Raw genomic sequence first — 26,444 nt, forward strand, 5'->3', positions numbered from 1 at the left:
AGTTATGATGATAATCTTGCTCTCAATTTTGAAACTCTCTGATTTACAAGTAAGCATTCCTTTGGAAAAGCAGTCCTATTCTGTTTTCAAGATATTTTAAAGCCTCCATTTCATACAATGCGCAGATCTATTCGAAATTGCAAGAACTCTCAAGAAAAATGCAGCAGCAAAGAAGATTCCATAGTTTCTAGCATCAAAAATTTACAACCTTAATACAACAGTTAAAGAGAAGCTCGAAAAGAAAATATTTAACCATAAAGCTGGAAACCATTCGATATCTACTATTGGATCTAATAAAAAGTTAATTATAACATATTTAACATGCTATTTGTTGACTTTGTTCCATTATATTACCATATATATCTTTTTGAAATCTAAAATATTTTTACGATTTTAACCATGTGTTGTTGAAACCATATATCAATCTTAGCTAAAGTATAGTTTATGAGTCTGTCACCATCTAACGTATGAATTTTCAAAAATGTCAAATATGTTCATTTTTTCTGTAGATTCAGCCATAATTTCACATTGTTATACTATTCAACTATTATTTAATATTTTTATCGATTTAAATATATGATGAGATGCTTAGTTCTCCTGGAAATCGATTTTTAATCGCAATTTTAACTTTCCAAAAAAAATTCAAAAATAAAAATCCCTCTCAATTTTCTAAGTTTTATAACTCGCCAAATCTCTAGCCAAATTTTTTTTGGCCCGTATAAATATTGTTAGGCACTATATAGGGATGCTATTTATCCTATTTTCATCCCATTTTACTGTTATCGCCTAGTGAATGTACCTTTTCCCAGAAACTGAAGTCATTTTAAACAAATTCTTTAAATTTGATTTCAAGTAATTGAAATTTCTCTTGTCCAATGTAATTTCAATATAAGGTCACTCCATAATAATAGTTAAATATGAAAGCTTCAAATAATATGTTTCAACTCTTAGCTGCATAAAAAAGAGGTGTCAATCCATTATCATCTAATTGATTGAATAATCATATGTTTAGTAAACAAAAACTAATATTGAAATTAGTTTATCAAATATAATGAAATACCAAAGAATCGATTATTAAAACGAAATTTTATAATAAATAACAAACAAATAAAAAAATAAATTATAGATAAGGCTGCCAACCTTGGTAATGTCTACAATATCTACTTCTATCCGTTGCTGCTTTTATTAAATTAGCTACATGTTGTGGAACTTCCATTTCTTTTGTTTCGTCTCCTCCATATTCTGAATCAGTTCCTAAAATCTTCTGCGAAACTCTTGTTAAAATAGAATGATGATTTTTGAACTGAGATTTCGATGAAAAGATTGGTTCATGAACAAAAACTTCGAGCATTGCAATAACAGGAGAAACATTTTCTCTCATTAAATACATATAGTCTTCGCATGCAATTCTAAATATTCCATCAACATTTCCTCCTTCCAAAGCATTCTGGAAAAGTCGAGTCATTCTAAATGGAACTTTTTCTGGGAACAAAATTCTATTTGATGCAGATTCGAAGCATTCTCCGAAATCTATGTGAATAACTGTACCTGTATGTTGTTGAACCATTATATTCCTAAGGTGTCTGTCACCTAATCCAATGATATAACCTTCAACACTCATCAAAGCAGTCGAAAGAGTGAAATTCCTCGTTATTTGTACCCATGTACTTGGAAAATCAGACCAAACCCAAAAAGATTCTCTTAATTCATCAGCATTCGTTTTGCGGCATATCTCATCATGTATCTCTAATAACTGCAATCCATTCAATGTATTATTCCTTAATGATGTATATTCATGAAAAACTGTTTTTTCTATTGAATTTTGACGGTTTTTTAATGTTCTAAAATCATTTACGATTTGAAGAACTGTATCAGCTCCATTTACCCAAGAAATCAAACCTGTATTCGGTGCAAAAGGTACTACATCATACATAGATATATTTACATTATGAGCTCTTGTTGATCTATTTGTTTTTATCAAAGAATTTACCAAAGAAAACAACTGCATAATTCTTTGATCTAATCTCAAATCTTCATTTCCTTTCAATAAGAATTTATGACGATTTCCTTGATTATCAACAACAATTAGCAGCCTTGGATGTGTTAGAGTATTAAACAACTCTAATCTCTCTTCGATATGATACAAATACAGCAAATTCTTCTGTATTTTGTATGTTCCTGGAACAGAAATCAAAAAATTGAATTTTTCTGCCAATTCTTCAGAAATTTTTGACAAATAAATTGCATCAATTTCATTCATCTTCATTTGTATGTCTTTCATTAAGTTTTGGAGCATCTCCCATAAAGGATTCATATATGACTTGTCTCCTTTCATCAATTGCTGGTAAAACAACTGACTTCTCTCTATCAATTTCTTATGAAAATTTTTGAGAGATTTGTCAAATTCACACAATTCATCATTTGACTCATTAAACATGTTTCCGATGTTTTTTAGAATCTCGTCGATGTTTTTGATAGAACTTAAACTATTTAAAGAGTTAATCCATCGCTCGCACCAGCAAACAGCTGATTTAATCATTCCGTCAATGAATAAACTGAAATCTTTGTATTGAAGTGAATGAGGGAAAGAAAGTTTTGTCATCACTTCAGACGCAATCAAAGATTTTTCGTTGCTTTTGTCTTTGGAAATGACGGAAAGAGGATAAACAACTGCTTCGAAGTTATTCTGGGAAAATTTCGTAATTATCTCTTCAACAATTGATCTAACGATTGTAGAAGAGTTTGTTACGTGTACAATGATCTGTGGAATGATTTTGAAGACCATTGATGAATCTAAAGAAAGTAATTCGTTTTTGATTTCATCAGGTAAAGGAAAAGACTCAAAATACTGGACAAATATGGAGAATACTTGGCATAAGTATTGTAATGATGAACTTGGATTAAGTTTGGAGGCTTTTAAGAAGCCTTTTATCGCAATTATTGCGTAATTCTGTCGAATTTCGTTAGTTTCGTGAGAAAGGAACCTTGAACACGAATAAGCTAATCCTGCCCAGCTCAAATAGTCTTTCTCATTCAAACTAACGCATTTTTCGAACAAATCAATCACTTCTTTCAAATTTATCTCATTAGAATTAGATTTATACAGATTATATCTCCAATTCGCAGATAATCTCAATACTTTACACCTAAAAATGTCATCAATATCCCAATTCTTCAGAAAATTTTGGTAATTTTGAATTGAGAAGTTTTGTAAAGTTTGTAAATTTTTTGGTAAATTTTGTAAATTATTTTGTAAAGTTTGTAAAGTTTGGTAATTTTGCAAATTTTGAGAAGTTTTTTGATTTGAAAAGTTCAAAAGGAACTGGATTTGGAGATTTTCATCATCAAGTTCTTCGTTTATGCTTTGTAAGAACTCTTCTTGAGATTTTAATGACAAAATCTTTGAAAAATGGTCGATTTGTTTTAGAGATTTCGTTTTTTCTCCTTTCAACCAGTTGATTTTGATTCTTTCGAGTATAATTATAGGGAAATTATACACAGATTCCAATCTCCTCAAATAAGAATCGATCATTCTCCATTTTCTCTCTTTTCTCAGCACAGAAATCATTTTTCTGCAACTTTCTACATTATCTTCTGGTCTTAAAACGAGTAATCTGATATCTATCAGCTTCTTCCATGCATCACTATCTTCTGTGTAATTCTCCAATCTGTTACTCCATATTTTCGGAACTTTTTGTGACTTTTTTTCTTTGAATAAAATACATTCATATAATTCAACAAAATGTTGACTGGCAATTAAATATTTATGTGCCATATTTATGTCAGTACCATTATAAATAGACTTGTCTTTGATCAATGTCCGAAATCCTCTTTCTATCGTCATTTCGGCGGTTTTGTAATCTTCACAAGAAATGTAAAAAAGTGACAAAATAATGATCGATAAAATATCATCGTTTTTATCGACGTATTCTATGTATTTCTTGCTTATTTCGATATCCTTTGAATGGAGATATGCGTAAGCAAACCATTTGCTCCTTGCAACTTTCTCTTCTCTCGTCATTTTTTCGAAAGAAATGTTTAATTGTCGGACTTTCTCCCATTGTTCGAGGTTTGCATAGCATCTGACTAATGAATCTGTCTTGGGAGTATTGGATTTCAGGTGAACATTAAGAGCTTTCTCCCATTCGCCGAGTTTTTCAAGCCATTTCCCTGATTCGTTGATTTGATGCTTGTTTAGAAGGGATCTGGCTGTTTCTATTCGTCCTATCCTTGTATTAAATGATAAAAGACGCTCAATATTGGTCATTGTTGCTTGTTTTCTGTTAGAAATCAGTGATCTTTCGATTTGATACAGACTTAAAGCAGCGGAATTGGATGCAGTTGACAGAATTGAGTCTGGAATAAGGAATGGCATCCCATATCTGTCTAAAACTGTAACCAATTGTGATAAAGTTTTTCCGATATTGGAAGAATCGAATTTTATCAATGATTGTTCAATGATTTCACTGAATTTCTTACGACTTTCTAATGGTTCGTTGATCCAACAAGTCAGAAAAGCAACGGGAAACAGGTCATGTTGAAAATCTTTGTATTGATTAAGGAGGAAAGAGCAAGTTCTGATGGAAACGTTCGGAGAATTGGTTATTGCTGGATATTCCATCTCGTTTAGCCACTTTTCCATTTGATTATAATAAGGAGTTTTGAGATTTTCAAAGATATTGACTTTGATATCTGGTGAAGTGATGATGTTTGATTTTATTCGACTTACTTTTATATGTGGTTCGAAGTTTTGTACGAATAAAACCTGTTCTATGATTGGATGACTTAATTCAACCAATTTTTTGACATCGATAAGGTGAGGAATGGTCACTCCGCAATTTAAAGCTTCCTTTTCAACATATTCTATATCCAAATCCGCAAACAGACATAAATTCAAAATTAATTGCAAAACTTCTTGGGCTTGTGAATGTTTGAGTTGTCTGAATGCTATATTTGCAATTTGTACACCGCAATTATGCATTGTATAATGCTGTATTATCATTGTTAAATATTTAATTGCGGGTTTCGTTCTCTGTTTGGTAGAAGGGTTTGTTTGTGAGAAGAAGTTCTTTGTTATTGATGAAACCAAAGCTTGGATGGATTGTCTTTGGAATAATGTGCAGAATGTGGCAAATTTCAATAATTTTTTAATGATTTCAATGTTTTGGTTATTTAGTTGAGCCAAAACCGAAGGAAATAGTGATGAGCAGAAGTTAACAGAGCCAGATCTCAACTGGAAACTGATTGTTATGCATAAATTCAAACAATCTATTTCAAGAAGGTGTTTCTTGCAGATTTCTATGAATTGGTCAATGTAAGGAGCAGTATTCCATCCACAGGAGTATACAACGATCTCTAACTGTTGGAATAAATTGTGAGAATCTAAATCTGCCTCTAAAGCACTCCGAAATTCACTTAAAATAGTTTCTAAGTATTTCATTAAGTAGTTTGTGCTATTTGCCAAAATACTCGTAATGGCCTGAAAAACTGACAAAGACTGTGACTTCGATAAAAGTGACACCAATGAATTCAAAGTGAAATCGGCAAAGAAAGAAGGGTGAGTCATATGGAGTTGGCTACTTGGCTGCTGCTTTCCGAGGAAGTTTTGCATTGGTATAGTGTCTGGAGTACCTATTGTTCCAATAACTTTTAAGATTAAAGTTGCAACTTCGTCATTATTCGAAGAAGCAATGAGATTAAGGAGAGAAGGAAGCAGATCTGGGAATAATGTTGTGAATTTGAACTTGCATTCCATTGAAATTGTCATGGATTTCAGACATTTTAAGGCTGAAATGTAAAGTGAAGGGGAATGCGATGAATTGAAATATTTCTGGAATATTGGATATATCTGTAGTATAAATGGAACTGCAAAATCTGATAAAACAGATAAAGTGTCAAATAATGAAGTATTTCGACTGTCAATTCGCTTTCCGTGAGTAATAATGAACGCCTGATGCCAGTAAGTACCTTTGTCAAGGATATCTGTGCAAAAAGAAGCATCTGGGATCTGATATTTGTTTAAATCATCAGGATTGAACAATTTTGTGTCCAAATCATGCTCAATCTGTGTGAAATCGGCTATTTTTGTGTTACCAAGGAGAATTGAAGTGCACAACCATATTATTTTTGGAGCAATCGGAGAACAAATGGATTTGAAGTTAGATACTAAGTGTGGAAGCTGTTTGCAAGCTTTTGCAAGCTTCTGGAAATCCAATAATGGCATGTAAGTTGTAATATAATTATTAATAAAATTAAAGATTTCTGATTCGAAAAGAATCGGGTTATTATTATATACACTCGATATCAAAGGCAGTGATTCGACGCAAACGTTCAAAGAACGATCAGAAAGTAAACAAATAATTTGATTTACGTCGTCAAAGTCTTCTGGCTTCAAATAGCGAACAGCCTGTAGTCTTATGTCCTTAGAAGGATCATACAAAGCGAACTGAAGGATAAATCTTGAAGAATGCTTAGGATCCAAAAGATATATCGCGTTTATCGCTTGCATTCTCACTTTATCATTAAGAGACCTTCCTATAAGCATTATCTGGTCCAGAACTCCTTGTATATTTGGAAATAGAGCGATTCCGAAATTCAATAAAATGTGAATTGCCAAAATTGTTGAATCTTCTGAGGAATTCTCAGTAGACATACCTAGAATGATCCATGATCTAAGAATATCAGTCATACTAGTGAATACTTTCGGCTGTAGCTTCAATAAATTGATAAATTGAGTTGTCGGTTGCGGATTTATGAAAAAAATGTAATCTAACTCATGATTTGGGAACTTTACAAGTAGTTTTTCGGCAATATCGTATACTAAATAGTATTCTACCCTTAATTCTTGGTTTTGGAGAACGGATATTAAAATATCAACAATTTTATTGTAAATTAACACACTTTCGCTTAGTTTATGCACAAGAACACGTAGTACTTTAAGATATATGTGCATAAACTGTATGTTTTCCATTGAATTTTTTAAATTATCCAAAATAAATTTTGTAATTTCTGGAGAAAACTGGTTATACTTTGCTTTTGCGATTGTTTTGATGAACTTGTACCAGTATATTTGTGTTTCGAAGTTGATATTTGGCAAAATATCGTATAAAACTTCAAAAACAGAATCTGCTGACAAAGGACTGGGAACTGACTTGAAAAGAGCATGTCCAAGTAATACAGGTACTATGGATTGTCTGTTCTTCCATTGTTTGAGCATTTGTATGCATAAATTAAACTTATCTGTTGCAAATCTTGAAGAAATCTCATCAGGAAGCATTCTTAAGTGTATTTTAAATAGTTTCTCACCAACTAGACGCAAAACTTTGTTGTTGGAGCAAACAGCGGTTGTTATATCTTGCATATGCTTAATTGTAACATTTAAGATGTTTATTGAGTCAATTTTAGCAAGCTGATACAAAATTAGAAAAGCATTAATATAGTACATATCTTTATTTTCAGGAGAAAGCATGTCATTAACGAGGCTGAGGATTTGAGATAAAAATTGTTGAAAATTTTCAGTATCTATGATGATGTAATAGAAAAATTTGGCAAACATTTGTGCAATATTAATATTTTTTGTGTTTGCCCATTTGATTACTGTAGGAAAATACAAATTTAAATGTTCTATTGATCTTCTAAAGTAATGAATAACAGAAATTGTTAATAAACAGCGTGATAAGTCTATTTCGGATTGGTTTCCAATACTTTTAATCTTTTCTTCTAGTAAATTAAAAGTATTAGAGATTTCATTGTCGCTAAGCGCTAGAAGAGATTTTCCAAATATGGATATGGTCTTCTGACGCTTTCGTTTCCAATCCTTGTAATTGACTTTATCCAGAATCTCGAATATGTTTTGGGCATTCACATTTGTCATCAAACTTATTCGAGATTGGCAAATGTCATTTGAGAAAATGACATTGTGAGATATAACTAATTCACAATATTATATTAATTTTAGTTTTTAAGATATTTTCGGAAATGAAACATCATTTAACGAGTTGAGGGAAAATGATTCTTGGAAAGCTCTCTAAATTGCAATTATTTTCATTGAATAAAAGAATTCCCTAATCTGATGCTACACTTGATGCAAAATTATTAACATAAAACTTATGAGATACTCATATTATCAAAAATTGGTACTTTCAACCATAATGGATAATTTAAATCAGAATAAACCTTACTTTCATCATAAAATTATTTAAAATTGATTATTGCTGGGACTGTAATCGTTACATTATAAGGAATGCATTAACATGATGTATTGTGACAAATGATCAAATGGAGTTTGTATATAATATCAAAAATTTGAATCTTTTTGAATGTGTCATGAGATACAGGTCAGACTGATTAAATACGTGATTTTTATGATACGTCATATGTGATAACAAATGAGAGAACTCGATATTACAATGAATTTAAAACTTGTATATCTTAAATCTTTCCGAAAGTATATGAATGCTATGTAAAATTTTCCACACATCTGTTTTATATAACAAATTTATAAATAACTCCAATAGCAGTAATCATAACTGTTACGGTTTTTCTTATGTAAACGGCTTCGATTTTCCGTTTGAAGTTGTCACCTTTAATAATATTAAAAAACATTAGATAATAATGGCTGCAAGAAACAAACGTTCATTAGGCATAGATTATTCAGTACTCGATACAGAATCGGGTAAACTCAGATATTCTCCTGTCAGTCTTGAAGCATCTTCATCAATTCTTCAATTAGCATTTGATAATCCAAATCTCAAATTCAAGGGACTTGCATCATCACCAGATTTTGTTCCAATATTGCATTACTGCGCAATTTCAGTTCGTCGTTTCGTTAGCAACGTTGAACGAGACATAAAGAGTTTAATTAAAAATGCACAAAAATCGCAAACACCATCACTTGCAGAAGAATTATTTATTATCGAAATCTTCATTATTCATGGCATTGAATTCACGGAAGAAGCTTTTCCACAGATTTTAGAACTTTATCCAAACTTTGAAAAGGATTTAGCGATCTGCCTTCAAAAGACAGAAAATCTTGGATATCTGAAGGATTCTATCCTCAAGAAAAAGGACGAAGAGTTCGAATTGTCGGATGAAGCTTTATTAGAGATTTACAACAAGTCAGAGATCGAATTCTGGTGCATCATTGTCGAATACGAGCGCTACAACATTATCGTATCTCTTATTCAAGAAATTCGTACAAATAAGAGGTTTGATTTCCCTACCGAGTTCTTGTTGGCCAACTTCCGTGGCTCTCCGAAATCAATGAATGTTATCAAAGAATACATCAAATCTAACTTTGAAAACTTCTTTGACGATGAAAGATGGATTCGTTCTTTTGTTCAAGAGACAACAGAGATATTGGACTTCCTCATTCTCGACATGGGCATAAACTCCAAGAAACTCAGTAAGATCAGCACTCTCTACGTTCCTCTTCTGAAAGAATTTTTCTATCTCGTGCAGTTTGGCAAAGCCGATTACAAGCAGTTGATTTCCTTCATTACTATGGTCAAAGATGAAGATTTCCACACAATCCTTGAAAAACAGCCAATTATTGCCAATGAATTCAGATCATTCTTCTTAACATACATCGACTTACTTTTCAACAACCAGAAATGGACAAAGTATGTCGAACAGTCCTCAGTTCTTCTCTCTTATATTGGCATTAACTTGTATACTTCAATTCCAAGCCAAATCAAGAACCAACTCCCCGGCCTTACCATTCTTATCATCGCAAACTTCATTGTCAACAACAATATCGAGCAAATGGTCAACATCATCGTTACAAATTCTACTTCCTTCCTTGTCGACGTTCTCCAGAGCGACAAGGACCACGAAATCAGATTCCAGAATATCTTTATCCCCAACTTCGACTCCTTCATTGTTGACAAACGTTTCAGAGATTACATTTTATCTTCAGATTTGCTTCTTAACATCATTGTTACCGATGTTATACCTAAATCTGATACAAAGCAACGCGAAATCTGCCAGGATCTCTACGAAGAATACCTTACTCGCGTCCTTAATTCGACACATAACATTGTTTTGTCAGATTTCGTTACTTTGATCACTTCCGCTCAAGCCAAGCAGTTCCTCAACTTCGATGTTCTCCGTCCATCCCTTCAAGTTGCCATTTTCCAGTCAGTTGCGAGAAAATTAACTCCAGCCGAGCTTTCCGCCAACAAGAAGGTCTATACATCCTTCTTCTCGTCATTCCTGAAGAACCATACTCTCTTGCTTCTCATTCCTGAGGAGCTCCGCCGCCCATTCTTCATGACTGTTGTTCTTCCATACATAACAGCCAACACAATTGGCCTGACTGTCATGCAGATGTACGATTTGGTCATTTCTATTGTCGATGACCCATTCGCCGACCAAGAAAGACCAGATTTCTTTTTCTTCATCGTTGAACATGCGGAAGAACTCCTTCCATCGATCAAACAGAATCCGAAATTGATGGAAACACTCTGGGACTTCCTCACAAACACCCAATTGGACTTAAGAGCCAATGATTCCAAGAATTTCATCTTTAATATCTGCGTTATCAAGCTCAGAACCGAAATTCCAGATAACGCAAGACTCTATCAGATGACAACTGCCAACTTCTCACCAGAAGTATTCGAAAAACTCGACCAAACCGCCAAAACCGAAATAATTTTCAAGATTTCGGAAGCATTCAACCGCCCACTCGAACCATTGTTTGCGGAACCAACCCAGAAGCAGTTATACACAGATTCTGCCCAATCCTGCCTTGATTTACTTGCCCAAGACAAAGAATTTGTTCCAACCATCAGTTTAGTGCTCAAAAGAGAGAACAAAGAGTTTATTAGGCTCTTAATTAATGTTTTCTCCAAAGAAAGGCCATTCCTTGAGCTTTTCTCCCGTCCAGAAATCTTCATGAACTTCATGACGATTTCCTTAGATTTATTCCAAGTTTTAGTCAAAGGATTAGTATTAACTAACGATCGATTCGAGCATTTCTTCTTGTTCTTGCAGAGATACGCCATGGACATCTCTTACAATGACACATTGAGACATGCTTTGTTACTCTATTTCATTACTAATGATGCAAAACTTGGAAAATTTATTCCTTTTGTCACTTCACCTACATTTAGAGCATTCTTTTTCACTGATTTCACTGATCCAGCACGTAACTCTGTTCTCGGGCAAGTGTTCAATACATACCTCGATAAGGCAAGATCATTTGAAACACCTATGTCCGCAATTTTCAATGTTTTCGTGACAATTTCAAATTTGTCATTTATCAATGTCAAAAATCACGAATGCGTTGTTAATGATTCAGTTAATTACTTCAACTTTAACAAGAACGAGTACGAGTTCGACGCGATGTTCCCGAAGCAGAGACAGATAGAAATAGAAAACGCTCTGTACGCGTTGATTGTAAATGTCGGACCAGTCAAATTCATTGAATTTTTGAAAGCATTTGACGGTTTACATCCAGGACCAAACAACTGTTTCAAGGAAGCTACTGAGAATGCTTTATTGTTGTACAACGACATGTACGAGGAAGAACCCGATGAATCCGTTGTTGAATACGAAAGGAAGCATCCAAGATTCAGAAGATTCGTTCAAAAACCTGACAGATTCAATGAGTTTGTTCATGGTATTTTAGCTGTTTCTTTGATGATTTACTTGGGAATATTGAGTTGGTCAACTAGCCAAGGAAAGACTGTTTCATGCGCAGTCATTGGATCTATTGCAGCATTCATGGTTGCATTCACTCCTTTGTATTTCCCTGTTTTGGAAAAACCAGGATATACTCCTTGGTTCTGGATTTCGATTGTTTTAGTCATTGTCAACTTCGCTTTCTCTTTCGCGACATTTGCAATGACAAAGACTTACGACTACAATGTTCCTTTAGTTATTTTGATTGTTTTGTTCGCGATTGTGTCTTTGCACAGGGTTATTCACAAGTTGCAAGGAATTCCAGAAGAGGAATATGATGAAGGTGATCTTCTCATTATTAACTAATTCCTTCCCCTTTTTTTAGATTTTCTTATATTTTATTTTTATTTTATTTGTGTTGATATTTATTATTTACATTTATTTTATTTTTTAAAATATTATAAAACTTAACTTTTTTTAACAGTTTATCGATTGTTTTTTTATAATCAAGAAACTAGTCAGAATCGCGTTAGTTCTCTTTCATATCAATTGAACTTCATCAAATTTTAACATATATATTTCTCATCAGTTACTAGAATGTAGTATGCAGGGTAGGATGTACATTTTCGTGAAAAAAAAAAGTAGCCGATAATAAAAATATCATAAAGATATTATATTGTTTTCGTGTATTTTCAGAACTATCATTAGATCGGCAACTGAACTCGTCAGCAATTTTTGAACCTGAAAAATTTGGAAACGTTATATAAAATAGATTCTGATGAAATAAACTCAATTTACTTATTCTCAGTCGCTTCCTTGAAACAAATAGATTCTGATCGAATAAAAAAAATCTTGAAATATATTTGAAGAGTCATCTAAATCTATTATCAAGTTAAGTTTGCAGCCATGGCCAAAATTTTGGCCACCTGAAATATTGGGTCTATAATAAATGTAGAACCATTTGGTAAAACAGGTGTAAGCCATTCAATTTATTTCAAATTCTTAGAATTTTGAGTAGCATGGATATAGCAATAGTAAAAAGTTCTCAAATTATGGAGCAGATTAACTTACTTTGAGATTCACTTACTTATTTAAAGTTGCCTCAAAATCTCGATTGAAAGGCATTGAATTTAGTTTTGAGAAGACTGTTTTTCATTTTGAGAATTATTAATTAGCAAATCATTATAATCATATTGAAATTAAGTTATCAAAAATGTACTCGCACGAAGGATCCGCTCGACAGATTTCCAAATAAATTGCGGATATATTATCAGTATAGACATGGTATTTCATCCATGAGTTTGCGTGGAAATCTATAACAGATTTATGGAATTCTAAATTATCATGAATTCATTCTTTGATTTTATAATAATTATACTATACTAAGAATGACAATTGTTGAATAATATTCAAATTTGTATGAGATACATTTTTTAAAAACTTTGAAATTAGAAATAACAGAGAGTGAAATGTGAGTAATTGTATTAGGATTTACATGGTATATGTATGAGTTATTTAGTACAAAACTTGCTTGGTTACTAAAATTTCAAATTAAATTTTCCGGATTTATCATTAAATCATGCATGTTAATGGTAAAATTACAGCTTAGAAGATGGAAATTAAGAGGGCTACTATATTCGGTCTGAAATTTTGAATTTAATATGGAATTCTTGTATACATTTTAAAGTCGAGTTTATAGAACAAAATTGGGGTAAATATCATCTAGATAAAGTTACCTGTTATATGAAATCGGCTAGAATTTGAGTTTGAAGTTTCCAATTATATTGCCGTTTAATAGTTTATTTATTCAGAAAATTCAAATGTCTACGGCATAATTATAAATATGCGTTTTTTTTTATTTACACACATGTAATAATGCAGATACATCCGATTAAGACGCAAGCCAAAAGATCACTGCGATGCAGACGATTGCATAAACTCCATTAAAAACTTGTTAGTTAAGATTGCCAAGTATTATTTTTGTTTTAAATGTGTATACAAGATATAATGATCAGATTTATTATTTAAATGAAGAATGTAGAAAATTAGGCTACTTTACTATAGAAAGTATCGCTCAAATTATTGATTCCGAAACAAAATCCCCAAAGAAAACGCGAAATACAGTGACATTTTCTCAGAGCATAAGGATGTTAAGTAATATTCATCTACTTAATGCTAAATAATCTTTTATAAACTCTCATATTTGCTATTTTATTATTATTTCATATTTTTTGTATTATTATGCGAGCACTTCATAGGTAGATTACATTAACCCAAAAAACATTCGATAATTCTTTGTCTTAAAATTCCAAAAAAAATTCAAAATTTTTAAAATCAGAATCAAAAATATGATTTTTAACTTCAAAAAATGAAAATTGAAAAAAATTTGGAAATTGAAAGTACATAAAAATACGAATAGTTTATAAAATATTGAAAATTTCGATCGAAATTCGATTAATTTTTGAATTTTAAAATTAATTCTCAGAATAATAAGATATGCTTGATTGATTTATCATACACAAGTCTAGATATCTGTAATATATTGTAAAATTAAAAAGTTTTTATAATTATAAAATATAGCAAACTTTTATAAAAATTAACAACTTGTAATATAGATACAAAGACAATAAAGTAGCAATTAAGCAGTATGTTGCACGAAAATTGGATCCAGCTCAGTAATACGAGAAAATGGATATTTAAATTTTTAATTCATGCTAAATTGTATCTGAATTTCAGATTCAATGTTGAAGTTCTGTATTAGCGTGTTGAGAATATCTTGTATCTTTATGAAATATTTTTTTGAAATGCAATATAATCTTTAATCTGTTATAAAGTTTTGAGAAAGTAAGACATTTGTAATAGCTCATAGAGAGCTATAATATATTGAGATTAGGAGGATTTTTATCGAGCCGTTTTGGAGTCGAAAATTTCGACCTCACCAAACTAACTCTCGATAGCATGAATCTAAGGCTCATATGCTGGTAGGAAGCTATGCTAGTTTATACTGAATTTCATGATGTCGAGTTAATTTCGAATAATTTCGGGAGTTAATTTTAATTTTGCTAAAAATTAGATAATGGATATTCTAGAGTCTTGAGTATAGAAATAAACTACGTCAATTTCATAGCCGCTTATTTATCACTGAGACCACAGAAAAGTGATAAAGAGGCATATGAAAATGAAATTTGGGTGTCACTTTTCGTGTAAGTACATTTGTTATCAATTCTCTTAAATTTTGAAAGCTTAAGAAATTTAAAAGCACAAACAAATATATATTATTAAAATCATGGTATTGATCAATTTGAAAAAATTTGAAATTTTGAATACGAACTTTAATGTAAGCTTTAATAGTTGTAACAGAATAGAAAACATCACAGATGGCAACTTAGATTAATGAAAAGTTGGAATTTTTTCAATAAAATTTTATTAATGAAAAAAGATGCATGAAATACAATAATTGTAATATAGATACGTTATACAACATGTTGAATATGTGATCACTATAAGCATAATAGCTTTAAACAAAATAATCATATCAAAATTTGTATCTGTAAGCAGCAAGAGTGTTATATCATAAAATTAGATGTAACTACTTATTAGACAATGAATACAATATAATGCATTGATTAATAGGCTAAAGAAAAAACAATTATATCCTTCAATTTGGACAATCCGAAATTTTTCTTAATTGATTGAATTACATATACATTAATTTACAATTGAGTGATATCAGCGAGAAACTTATATGCACATTTAACTTTATCAGATCGCAAATGAAAACATGGAATTCATTGTATGTTTTTCAATCCTAGCTCCAGAAAAATGATACAAAGATGAATAAGTAGTAATGTCTCTAAAATAAGGTACAAAACAAAAAATTACCAACAATATACTTAATTTCGGCTATTATGATGAAAAGTGAATATGTCAAAAACATTTATTCCATCATCTTGTTATCTGTACCTCACCACGGACGGATGTGAAGAGAGATCAATTTCCAAAATTTTACCAAAAAGAGATTAGGCCTAATTTTTATGGCCAATCTTTATGATTTGTTACACAGATACTAGATCTACTACTCCCCATTCATTTTTTGAATGGCCCCGTTTTTTAATCCTTCATTTTATGAAAAATGCCAATGTTATACGAGTATTAATATATTTATTTTTTGTTCTCAATAAAGGTATTCAAAAGTCAATATAAACTATTCAAAATTGAGAGGAAACTCATTGAGAGGCTCGGAATTCGAGTAGTAAGGGTAAATTTTGAGAGCCACAAAATTTTTACAAAGCATTAATTTACCCTTTGTGCTCTACAATTAACTACGGTTCTCATACAAAATCACTAACAAAGATGGTGTAAACTTTTTTATATTTATTTATTTCAGTGAAGTGAGGTGAGTTTTGGCTAGTCAAAATTTTTACAAAACATGTCGAGTTCAGAGCAACCAAAAAATGAAAATTTGTGCATTTACAATGAACTTAAGCCAATTAAAGTATTCGAATACCCAGATCAAGCATCAAAAATTATTTGGAGTGTCAATTCCAATAATATTATACAAATATCTTCACAAATTGTCGAATTAATAACAACTCACAAAATGTCTATCCAAATGGCATTTTATTTGATTGATATTTTTTCACAAATTCGTGTTAAAGAAATCAAATTATTTTCAGAACTTTATCAAAAGATATCAAACGCATTTTCATGCATATATGAACCGAAAAATAAGAGATTAGCGACGCTTCTACATTATCAAGGTTTCAAATTCCAAAACTTCGAACCCAAAATGAAAGAAGAAGAAATTCTGAATTTATATTCAACAGAATCTCCTTTATACTATATTGCATGGGATAAAGTTAATGATCTTAAGATTAAATTCCCAAATCTTGATATTAATCAGAAGATTAATGATATCACACCACTTGACTATGCAATTAAATATGGCTCAGAATTATGTTTCATTTACTTGAAAAATTTAGGAGCTAAATACACTAAAGACTCTGAAAAATTTGCTGTTCAAGGAGGAAATAAAGAGATTTTTATGCAAATGATTGAAGATGGTGAATCATTTGATAACATGATTAATATAGCATTGGATTACCGAAACTATGAAATTGCAGAGTATCTTAAATCAAATTTTGGACAAACTCCTGATTCAATAGCAGAAAGTATGCATTTCGGAAATTACGATATTGCATCTTATTTACTTTCTAATGGAGAAGATATCAACAAAATTTATCATCTCTTTCTTTTCATATTTATCATTATCTTATAGAATTCTTTTTCATTTCATATTTATAATTGTTTTATTATATTCTCTTTCTTTTCATATTTATCATTATTTTATAACATTCTCTTTCTTTTCATATTAATCATTGTTTTATGACATTCTCTTTCTTTTCATATTAATCATTGTTTTATGGCATTCTCTTTCTTTTCATATTTATCATTGTTTTGTGAAATTCTCTCGATATTAGTGAATGCCCTCTTAGTATTGCAATCAAAGCGAACTCAATAGAAATCGTCCAATTCCTAGTTGAGCATGGTGCAGATGTTAACATGAAACTTATTCTCTTTCTTTTCATATTTATCATTATTGTTTTATAAAATTCTCTTTCTTTTCATATTTATCATTATTTTATTACATTCTCTTTCTTTTCATATTTATCATTGTTTTATTACATTCTCTTTCTTTTCATATTCATCATTGTTTTATATAATTCTTTTTCTCTTAATATTTATCATTGTTTTATGACATTCTCTTTCTTTTCATATTCATCATTGTTTTATATAATTCTCTTTCTTTTCATATTTATCATTATTTTATTACATTCTCTTTCTTTTCATATTTATCATTATTTTATCACATTATCTTTCTGTTCATATTTATCATTGTTTTATTTGATTATCTTTCTTTTCATATTCATCATTATTTTATTACATTCTCTTTCTTTTCATATTTATCATTGTTTTATCAAATTCCATTTCTTTTCATATTTATCAATGTTTTATGGCATTCTCTTTCATTTCATATTAATCATTGTTTTATTACATTATCTTTCTGTTCATATTTATCATTATTTTATTACATTATCTTTCTGTTCATATTTATCATTGTTTTATCACATTCTCTTTCTTTTCATATTTATCATTATTTTATAACATTCTCTTTCTTTACATATTTATCATTGTTTTGTGAAATTCTCTCGATATTAGTGAATGCCCTCTTAGTATTGCAATCAAAGCGAACTCAATAGAAATCGTCCAATTCCTAGTTGAGCATGGTGCAGATGTTAACATGAAACTTTTCTCTTTCTTTTCATATTTATCATTGTTTTATTTGATTATCTTTCTTTTCATATTCATCATTATTTTATTACATTCTCTTTCTTTTCATATTCATCATTATTTTATAACATTCTCTTTCTTTTCATATTTATCATTATTTTATAACATTCTCTTTCTTTTCATATTTATCATTATTTTATTACATTCTCTTTCTTTTCATATTAATCATTGTTTTATTTGATTATCTTTCTTTTCATATTTATCATTATTTTATAACATTCTCTTTCTTTTCATATTTATCATTATTTTATAACATTCTCTTTCTTTTCATATTAATCATTGTTTTATGGCATTCTCTTTCTTTACATATTTATCATTGTTTTGTGAAATTCTCTCGATATTAGTGAATGCCCTCTTAGTATTGCAATCAAAGCGAACTCAATAGAAATCGTCCAATTCCTAGTTGAGCATGGTGCAGATGTTAACATGAAACTTATTCTCTTTCTTTTCATATTTATCATTATTGTTTTATGAAATTCTCTTTCTTTTCATATTAATCATTATTTTATTACATTCTCTTTCTTTTCATATTAATCATTGTTTTATGACATTCTCTTTCTTTTCATATTTATCATTATTTTATAACATTCTCTTTCTTTTCATATTTATCATTATTTTATAACATTCTCTTTCTTTTCATATTAATCATTGTTTTATGGCATTCTCTTTCTTTACATATTTATCATTGTTTTGTGAAATTCTCTCGATATTAGTGAATGCCCTCTTAGTATTGCAATCAAAGCGAACTCAATAGAAATCGTCCAATTCCTAGTTGAGCATGGTGCAGATGTTAACATGAAACTTATTCTCTTTCTTTTCATATTTATCATTATTGTTTTATGAAATTCTCTTTCTTTTCATATTAATCATTATTTTATTACATTCTCTTTCTTTTCATATTAATCATTGTTTTATGACATTCTCTTTCTTTTCATATTTATCATTATTTTATGAAATTCTCTTTCTTTTCATATTTATCATTGTTTTATGAAATTCTCTTTCTTTTCATATTAATCATTATTTTATAACATTCTCTTTCTTTTCATATTAATCATTGTTTTATATAATTCTCTTTCTTTTCATATTTATCATTATTTTATAACATTCTCTTTCTTTTCATATTCATCATTGTTTTATTACATTCTCTTTCTTTTCATAGTTATCATTATTTTATGAAATTCTCTTTCTTTTCATAGTTATCATTATTTTATGAAATTCTCTTTCTTCTCATATTCATCATTATTTTATGACATTCTCTTTCTTTTCATATTTATCATTATTTTATCACATTATCTTTCTGTTCATATTTATCATTATTTTATTACATTATCTTTCTGTTCATATTTATCATTGTTTTATCACATTCTCTTTCTTTTCATATTTATCACTATTTTATTACATTCTCTTTCTTTACATATTAATCATTGTTTTATTACATTCTCTTTCTTTTCATATTAATCATTGTTTTATTACATTCTCTTTCTTTACATATTTATCATGGTTTTGTGAAATTCTCTCGATATTAGTGAATGCCCTCTTAGTATTGCAATCAAAGCGAACTCAATAGAAATCGTCCAATTCCTAGTTGAGCATGGTGCAGATGTTAACATGAAACTTATTCTCTTTCTTTTCATATTTATCATTGTTTTATTTGATTATCTTTCTTTTCATATTCATCATTATTTTATCACATTCTCTTTCTTTTCATATTTATCATTATTTTATCACATTCTCTTTCTTTTCATATTAATCATTGTTTTATGACATTCTCTTTCTTTTCATATTTATCATTATTTTATCACATTCTCTTTATTTTCATATTTATCATTGTTTTATGACATTCTCTTTCTTTTCATATTTATCATTATTTTATCACATTCTCTTTATTTTCATATTTATCATTGTTTTATTACATTCTCTTTCTTCTCATATTTATCATTATTTTATGAAATTCTCTTTCTTTTCATATTTATCACTATTTTATTACATTCTCTTTCTTTTCATATTTATCATTATTTTATCACATTATCTTTCTGTTCATATTTATCATTGTTTTATTTGATTATCTTTCTTTTCATATTCATCATTATTTTATGAAATTCTCTTTCTTCTCATATTCATCATTATTTTATGAAATTCTCTTTCTTTTCATATTAATCATTATTTTATTACATTCTCTTTATTTTCATATTTATCATTGTTTTATGACATTCTCTTTCTTTTCATATTAATCATTATTTTATATAATTCTCTTTCATTTCATATTAATCATTGTTTTATGAAATTCTCTTTCTTTTCATATTAATCATTGTTTTATATAATTCTCTTTCTTTTCATATTTATCATTGTTTTATGGCATTCTCTTTCTTTTCATATTTATCATTGTTTTATGAAATTCTCTTTCTTTTCATATTAATCATTATTTTATAACATTCTCTTTCTTTTCATATTTATCATTGTTTTATGAAATTCTCTTTCTTTTCATATTTATCATTGTTTTATGAAATTCTCTTTCTTTTCATATTAATCATTGTTTTATGACATTCTCTTTCTTTTCATATTTATCATTGTTTTATGAAATTCTCTTTCTTTTCATATTAATCATTGTTTTATATAATTCTCTTTCTTTTCATATTTATCATTGTTTTATATAATTCTCTTTCTTTTCATATTTATCATTGTTTTATGACATTCTCTTTCTTTTCATATTTATCATTGTTTTATGAAATTCTCTTTCTTTTCATAGTTATCATTATTTTATGAAATTCTCTTTCTTTTCATAGTTATCATTATTTTATGAAATTCTCTTTCTTCTCATATTCATCATTATTTTATGACATTCTCTTTCTTTTCATATTTATCATTATTTTATCACATTATCTTTCTGTTCATATTTATCATTATTTTATTACATTATCTTTCTGTTCATATTTATCATTGTTTTATCACATTCTCTTTCTTTTCATATTTATCATTGTTTTATGAAATTCTCTTTCTTTTCATATTTATCATTGTTTTATGAAATTCTCTTTCTTTTCATATTTATCATTGTTTTATGACATTCTCTTTCTTTTCATATTTATCATTGTTTTATGAAATTCTCTTTCTTTTCATATTTATCATTATTTTATTACATTCTCTTTCTTTTCATATTTATCATTGTTTTATGAAATTCTCTTTCTTTTCATATTAATCATTATTTTATAACATTCTCTTTCTTTTCATATTAATCATTATTTTATTACATTCTCTTTCTTTTCATATTTATCACTATTTTATTTCATTCTCTTTCTTTTCATATTCAACATTGTTTTATGGCATTCTCTTTCTTTTCATATTTATCATTGTTTTATGAAATTCTCTTTCTTTTCATATTTATCATTATTTTATAACATTCTCTTTCTTTTCATATTAATCATTGTTTTATAACATTCTTTTTCTTTTCATATTTATCACTATTTTATTACATTCTCTTTCTTTTCATATTTATCATTATTTTATCACATTATCTTTCTGTTCATATTTATCATTGTTTTATTTGATTATCTTTCTTTTCATATTCATCATTATTTTATAACATTCTCTTTCTTTTCATATTTATCATTATTTTATAACATTCTCTTTCTTTTCATATTAATCATTGTTTTATGACATTCTCTTTCTTTTCATATTTATCATTATTTTATAACATTCTCTTTCTTTTCATATTAATCATTGTTTTATGACATTCTCTTTCTTTTCATATTAATCATTGTTTTATTACATTCTCTTTCTTTACATATTTATCATTGTTTTGTGAAATTCTCTCGATATTAGTGAATGCCCTCTTAGTATTGCAATCAAAGCGAACTCAATAGAAATCGTCCAATTCCTAGTTAAGCATGGTGCAGATGTTAACATGAAACTTATTCTCTTTCTTTTCATATTTATCATTGTTTTATAAAATTCTCTTTCTTTTCATATTTATCATTATTTTATTACATTCTCTTTCTTTTCATATTTATCATTGTTTTATGAAATTCTCTTTCATTTCATATTTATCATTATTTTATAACATTCTCTTTCTTTTCATATTTATCATTATTTTATCACATTATCTTTATTTTCATATTTATCATTATTTTATAACATTCTCTTTCTTTTCATATTCATCATTGTTTTATTACATTCTCTTTCTTTTCATATTCATCACTATTTTATTACATTCTCTTTCTTTACATATTTATCATTGTTTTATGAAATTCTCTTTCTTTTCATATTTATCATTATCTTATAGAATTCTTTTTCATTTCATATTTATAATTGTTTTATTATATTCTCTTTTTTCTTTTTCATATTTATCATTTTTATTTTATAACATTTCTCTTTCTTTTTCAATTTATCATTGTTTTATGAATTCTCTTTCTTTTCATATTATCATTGTTTTATGGCATTCTCTTTCTTTTCATATTTATCATTATTTTATTACATTCTCTTTCTTTTCATATTTATCATTATTTTATTACATTCTCTTTCTTTTCATATTAATCATTGTTTTATGACATTCTCTTTCTTTTCATATTTATCATTATTTTATCACATTCTCTTTATTTTCATATTTATCATTGTTTTATTACATTCTCTTTCTTCTCATATTTATCATTATTTTATGAAATTCTCTTTCTTTTCATAGTTATCATTATTTTATTTGATTATCTTTCTTTTCATATTTATCATTATTTTATGAAATTCTCTTTCTTTTCATATTTATCATTATTTTATCACATTATCTTTATTTTCATATTTATCATTATTTTATGAAATTCTCTTTCTTCTCATATTCATCATTATTTTATAACATTCTCTTTCTTTTCATATTTATCACTATTTTATTACATTCTCTTTCTTTACATATTTATCATTGTTTTATGAAATTCTCTTTCATTTCATATTTATCATTATTTTATAACATTCTCTTTCTTTTCATATTAATCATTGTTTTATGGCATTCTCTTTCTTTACATATTTATCATTGTTTTGTGAAATTCTCTCGATATTAGTGAATGCCCTCTTAGTATTGCAATCAAAGCGAACTCAATAGAAATCGTCCAATTCCTAGTTGAGCATGGTGCAGATGTTAACATGAAACTTATTCTCTTTCTTTTCATATTTATCATTGTTTTATTTGATTATCTTTCTTTTCATATTCATCATTATTTTATCACATTCTCTTTCTTTTCATATTTATCATTGTTTTATGAAATTCTCTTTCTTTACATATTTATCATTATTTTATAACATTCTCTTTCTTTTCATATTTATCATTATTTTATTACATTCTCTTTCTTTTCATATTTATCATGGTTTTGTGAAATTCTCTCGATATTAGTGAATGCCCTCTTAGTATTGCAATCAAAAAACAAGCAAAAAATATTATCACTTTCTTAGTTGAACATGGTGCTACAAAATCCTAATAATTATTTTTCCAAAATAAAAATAAAAAATAAAAATTTATAAATTTATATTAAGGGTGCACTACGAGGATTAAAAAGTCCTCAATTTTTTCTGAGAGTTCTATCAATTTGCTAATCCTCCAACTTAATAAAAACTTTTTTTTCTTTACAGGAAGAGATTTTTTCGATTGATATACATCATTTAGAATCACATAAGGTAGCTTAATATCATATATGACTTTGGTGGTCTAATATCAACTCTTTGATGGATTTAGAAAAACACTCGAAAAAACATGATTTTTGAAAAAATTTTAGGAGAGAGGGTCAAAGTTGCTATTTGTCACTTTTCCACAAGAATATAATGGGGAAAAAGTTATCATATAGTTGATCTCATTCACTGAGGTGAGAGATGCATGTAGTGTAATGGGATAAACAGTGGGATTGCTGCTATAAGTCCTAGGTTCGAGACACATTGCTTTCATTTTTCTCTTTTTTATTGACGTAAACTATTCAATTTTTGTGTTCTCCATTCAAATTTCAGAATTTTTTTTGCAGATTTCACGCTACATTCGAAGTTACCTTTTGTAACAACCACCACTGCCTACGAAAGACGAAAGTGTGTCACGATTTCACCCGGAAATCCGACGGTTGTTTAAGAGTAAGCACTTTTGGCACCTACTCAAAATTTTAGCATGTTTATTTTTCTCATTATTTTGATCGAGAGCCATGACTTTTCTTTTTACCAAATCATTGGTACATATATAGTAATGCTATTTATGCAATTTATTTTCAAAAAAACTCGTTTCTCAAGGACCTAAAAAAGGCCCAAAAATTTCATGACCTGCAGGAGGATAAAAAAATTTAAAAAGTGAAGATTTAGTCTTCAAAATCGTATCATAAATTATATAAAATGCATATATTCGATATTCCATATTATTTTGGGTAAAAACCGATGAAAATAAAATAATATTTCTTATTTCTGCCAAAACACCTAAAACTTATAAAAACATCAAATTATAAATTTGCATACAAATTGACAAAGGTAAATCATCATTCTTCAAATAAATAAAAAAAAATATTTTATAAAAGTAATTAAAAGTTATTTGTTTAGTCACACAATAATCTAGTAATATTTAAATACAAACCATATTGCAAAATAGGTAGGAGAGAATTTTTTGAAATTTCGAATATAATACAACGAAAGTAAATGTAAAAAGAGCAAGTCGAGTAGTATGGTTTATTATATAGAATGATATAACAGTTTTCAGTAATAATCGAAATAATTGCAAATGTAACGAAAGTTGACTAAATTACAGATTTTAATATTATTCTCATTAAATTATTAAAATCCCTCTCAATTTAAAATATTATTATTATCATTTAAATTGAATAATATCATTAAAATTCCTCTCAATTTAAAAAATTTTTATAAATTGAGACTTCAATCTCTAATATCTTCTAAAAAATCCATATATCACAAAAAATCACAATATTATTTTTATTCTCAATTTCAAAATTTTTTTTGTACTGACTTTCTTTTTGCATAAGAGCAAGGCAGAAATTTGAAACGAAGTTTCAAATTTCTCAATCTTGCATTCTGGGCACGTAAGTGCCCAGAATGCTAAAAGGCGCGTAGCGCCGTCTCTGAATTTCAAATTTATTATAATTATTAATTTATGAAATTTAAAATAAAATCGATCTGTTATAACACACTGGTGCATGACAGCCTTGTCCATTCATGAGTTAGTCTATAACGCTTTAGGTACCAACTTTGCGGATCTTCGATCCGCAAAGTTGGTACCATCCATTTTTTTATTAAAAAGTATGTTATTATATGGGGAAAATTAGAGATTTCGATCTCAAAATTTAAAATCGGGTTATTTTGGATTCTTTCGCTTTGGGAGGGCGCTTCGCGCCCTCCCAAAGCGATAAAAGTTCCAAAACACGAATCTGAGAAAATCTGTTTTCACAAAAAATGTATTTTGGTATTATAAATATCACTTTTACAATTGATACATATTATATTGCACATTATTTTGGATTTTTATATTTTCAAAATTTTCGGGGTAATACGATGTGAAGTGAAACTCTCCATATAACGTTCCGTTTTTCGCTTATAACTTTTTATAAAGAGTCCCTGTTCCTTTGGTATTTATAGGATAGAAGCGCCTATATATAAGGTATCTTTTGATATATGAATGAGGGAAATCTATTTTTTGAGCTCAGATTATTCACAACATCGAAAACCAAAAATAATTTTATACCTTTAAAAACTATATGCGCATAATATACATACCCTATAGATCACATATACATGAGAGAATATGAAATAGCACACTTTGATGAACTTGTATTGTGAATAATTTGGTTCGATATAGGGGAATGATATGTTTGCATAAGCGGCGCACATTCTGTATAGGGAAGTATTTTATATTCTATATGTGTTATGTCTATATGAGCATATGAGTAGTTCAATCAGATTCAGTTTTCGACAAGTAAGTGTTTTATGAGCGTATAAGTTATGAAATATTAAGGTATAGTATATGTGATGAATATGTGTGTAGTTATGTGTGTATTGGTGTGTTTTATAATATGAGCTCGAATTTTAATTTATGAGATTTTTCGTAAATTTTAATATAGCAAGCCTTGTTTGTGAAGGCTTGTCATATTAATACATGCAAAAGTCTCTTGGCTTTTGTTTTTGAATGGGACTACCAAAACATTTTGGCAGTCGCACTCAAAAGCAAAAGCCAAGAGACTTTTGCATGTAGATTTTTGTAAATTTTCGATTTACCTTGCTTGAAACTTGTTTTTTCAGATGGCATCAAAATTCATTGAAGCCACCTGATAAAACAAGCTTCAAGCAAGGTAAATATCGAATGGCAGCCACATATTTATATGTGGCTGCCATTATTTTAGTATTTTAACGTATTTCTGCTATTCTTGAAATTTGGTCGCCTATCCAATAAAGATAGGCGACCTTTATCATATTATATTTTATTTATCAGCCCTATTTGAGTTTGTTCATAAACTCAAATA

General features: G+C 28.5%; 3 protein-coding genes across 3 annotated transcripts, besides 1 other annotated feature; 2 read left to right on the plus strand and 1 right to left on the minus strand.

Annotated features, from left to right (window-relative positions):
• Positions 1-803: part of a mobile genetic element that runs on past the window's edge.
• A 317-nt stretch (positions 804-1,120) lies between these two features.
• Positions 1,121-7,873, minus strand: TVAGG3_0541920 (ataxia telangiectasia mutated (ATM) -related family; the record flags this gene model as incomplete). The annotated part of the gene is made up of 1 exon (XM_001301631.1): positions 1,121-7,873. The coding sequence occupies one exon, from the start codon at positions 7,871-7,873 to the stop codon at positions 1,121-1,123; it is 6,753 nt and encodes a 2,250-aa protein (XP_001301632.1).
• A 728-nt stretch (positions 7,874-8,601) lies between these two features.
• On the plus strand, positions 8,602-11,995 carry TVAGG3_0541930 (uncharacterized protein; the record flags this gene model as incomplete). The annotated part of the gene is made up of 1 exon (XM_001322995.2): positions 8,614-11,988. One exon carries the CDS (start codon positions 8,614-8,616, stop codon positions 11,986-11,988), a length of 3,375 nt encoding a protein of 1,124 aa, XP_001323030.2.
• A 4,056-nt stretch (positions 11,996-16,051) lies between these two features.
• On the plus strand, positions 16,052-16,900 carry TVAGG3_0541940 (protein ubiquitination; the record flags this gene model as incomplete). The annotated part of the gene is made up of 1 exon (XM_001322996.1): positions 16,052-16,900. One exon carries the CDS (start codon positions 16,052-16,054, stop codon positions 16,898-16,900), a length of 849 nt encoding a protein of 282 aa, XP_001323031.1.
• Positions 16,901-26,444: the final 9,544 nt, after the last annotated feature.

Source organism: Trichomonas vaginalis, chromosome II (assembly GCF_026262505.1).
Source record: "Trichomonas vaginalis G3 chromosome II, whole genome shotgun sequence".
In the NCBI taxonomy this organism is placed as follows: Eukaryota; Parabasalia; order Trichomonadida; family Trichomonadidae; genus Trichomonas; species Trichomonas vaginalis.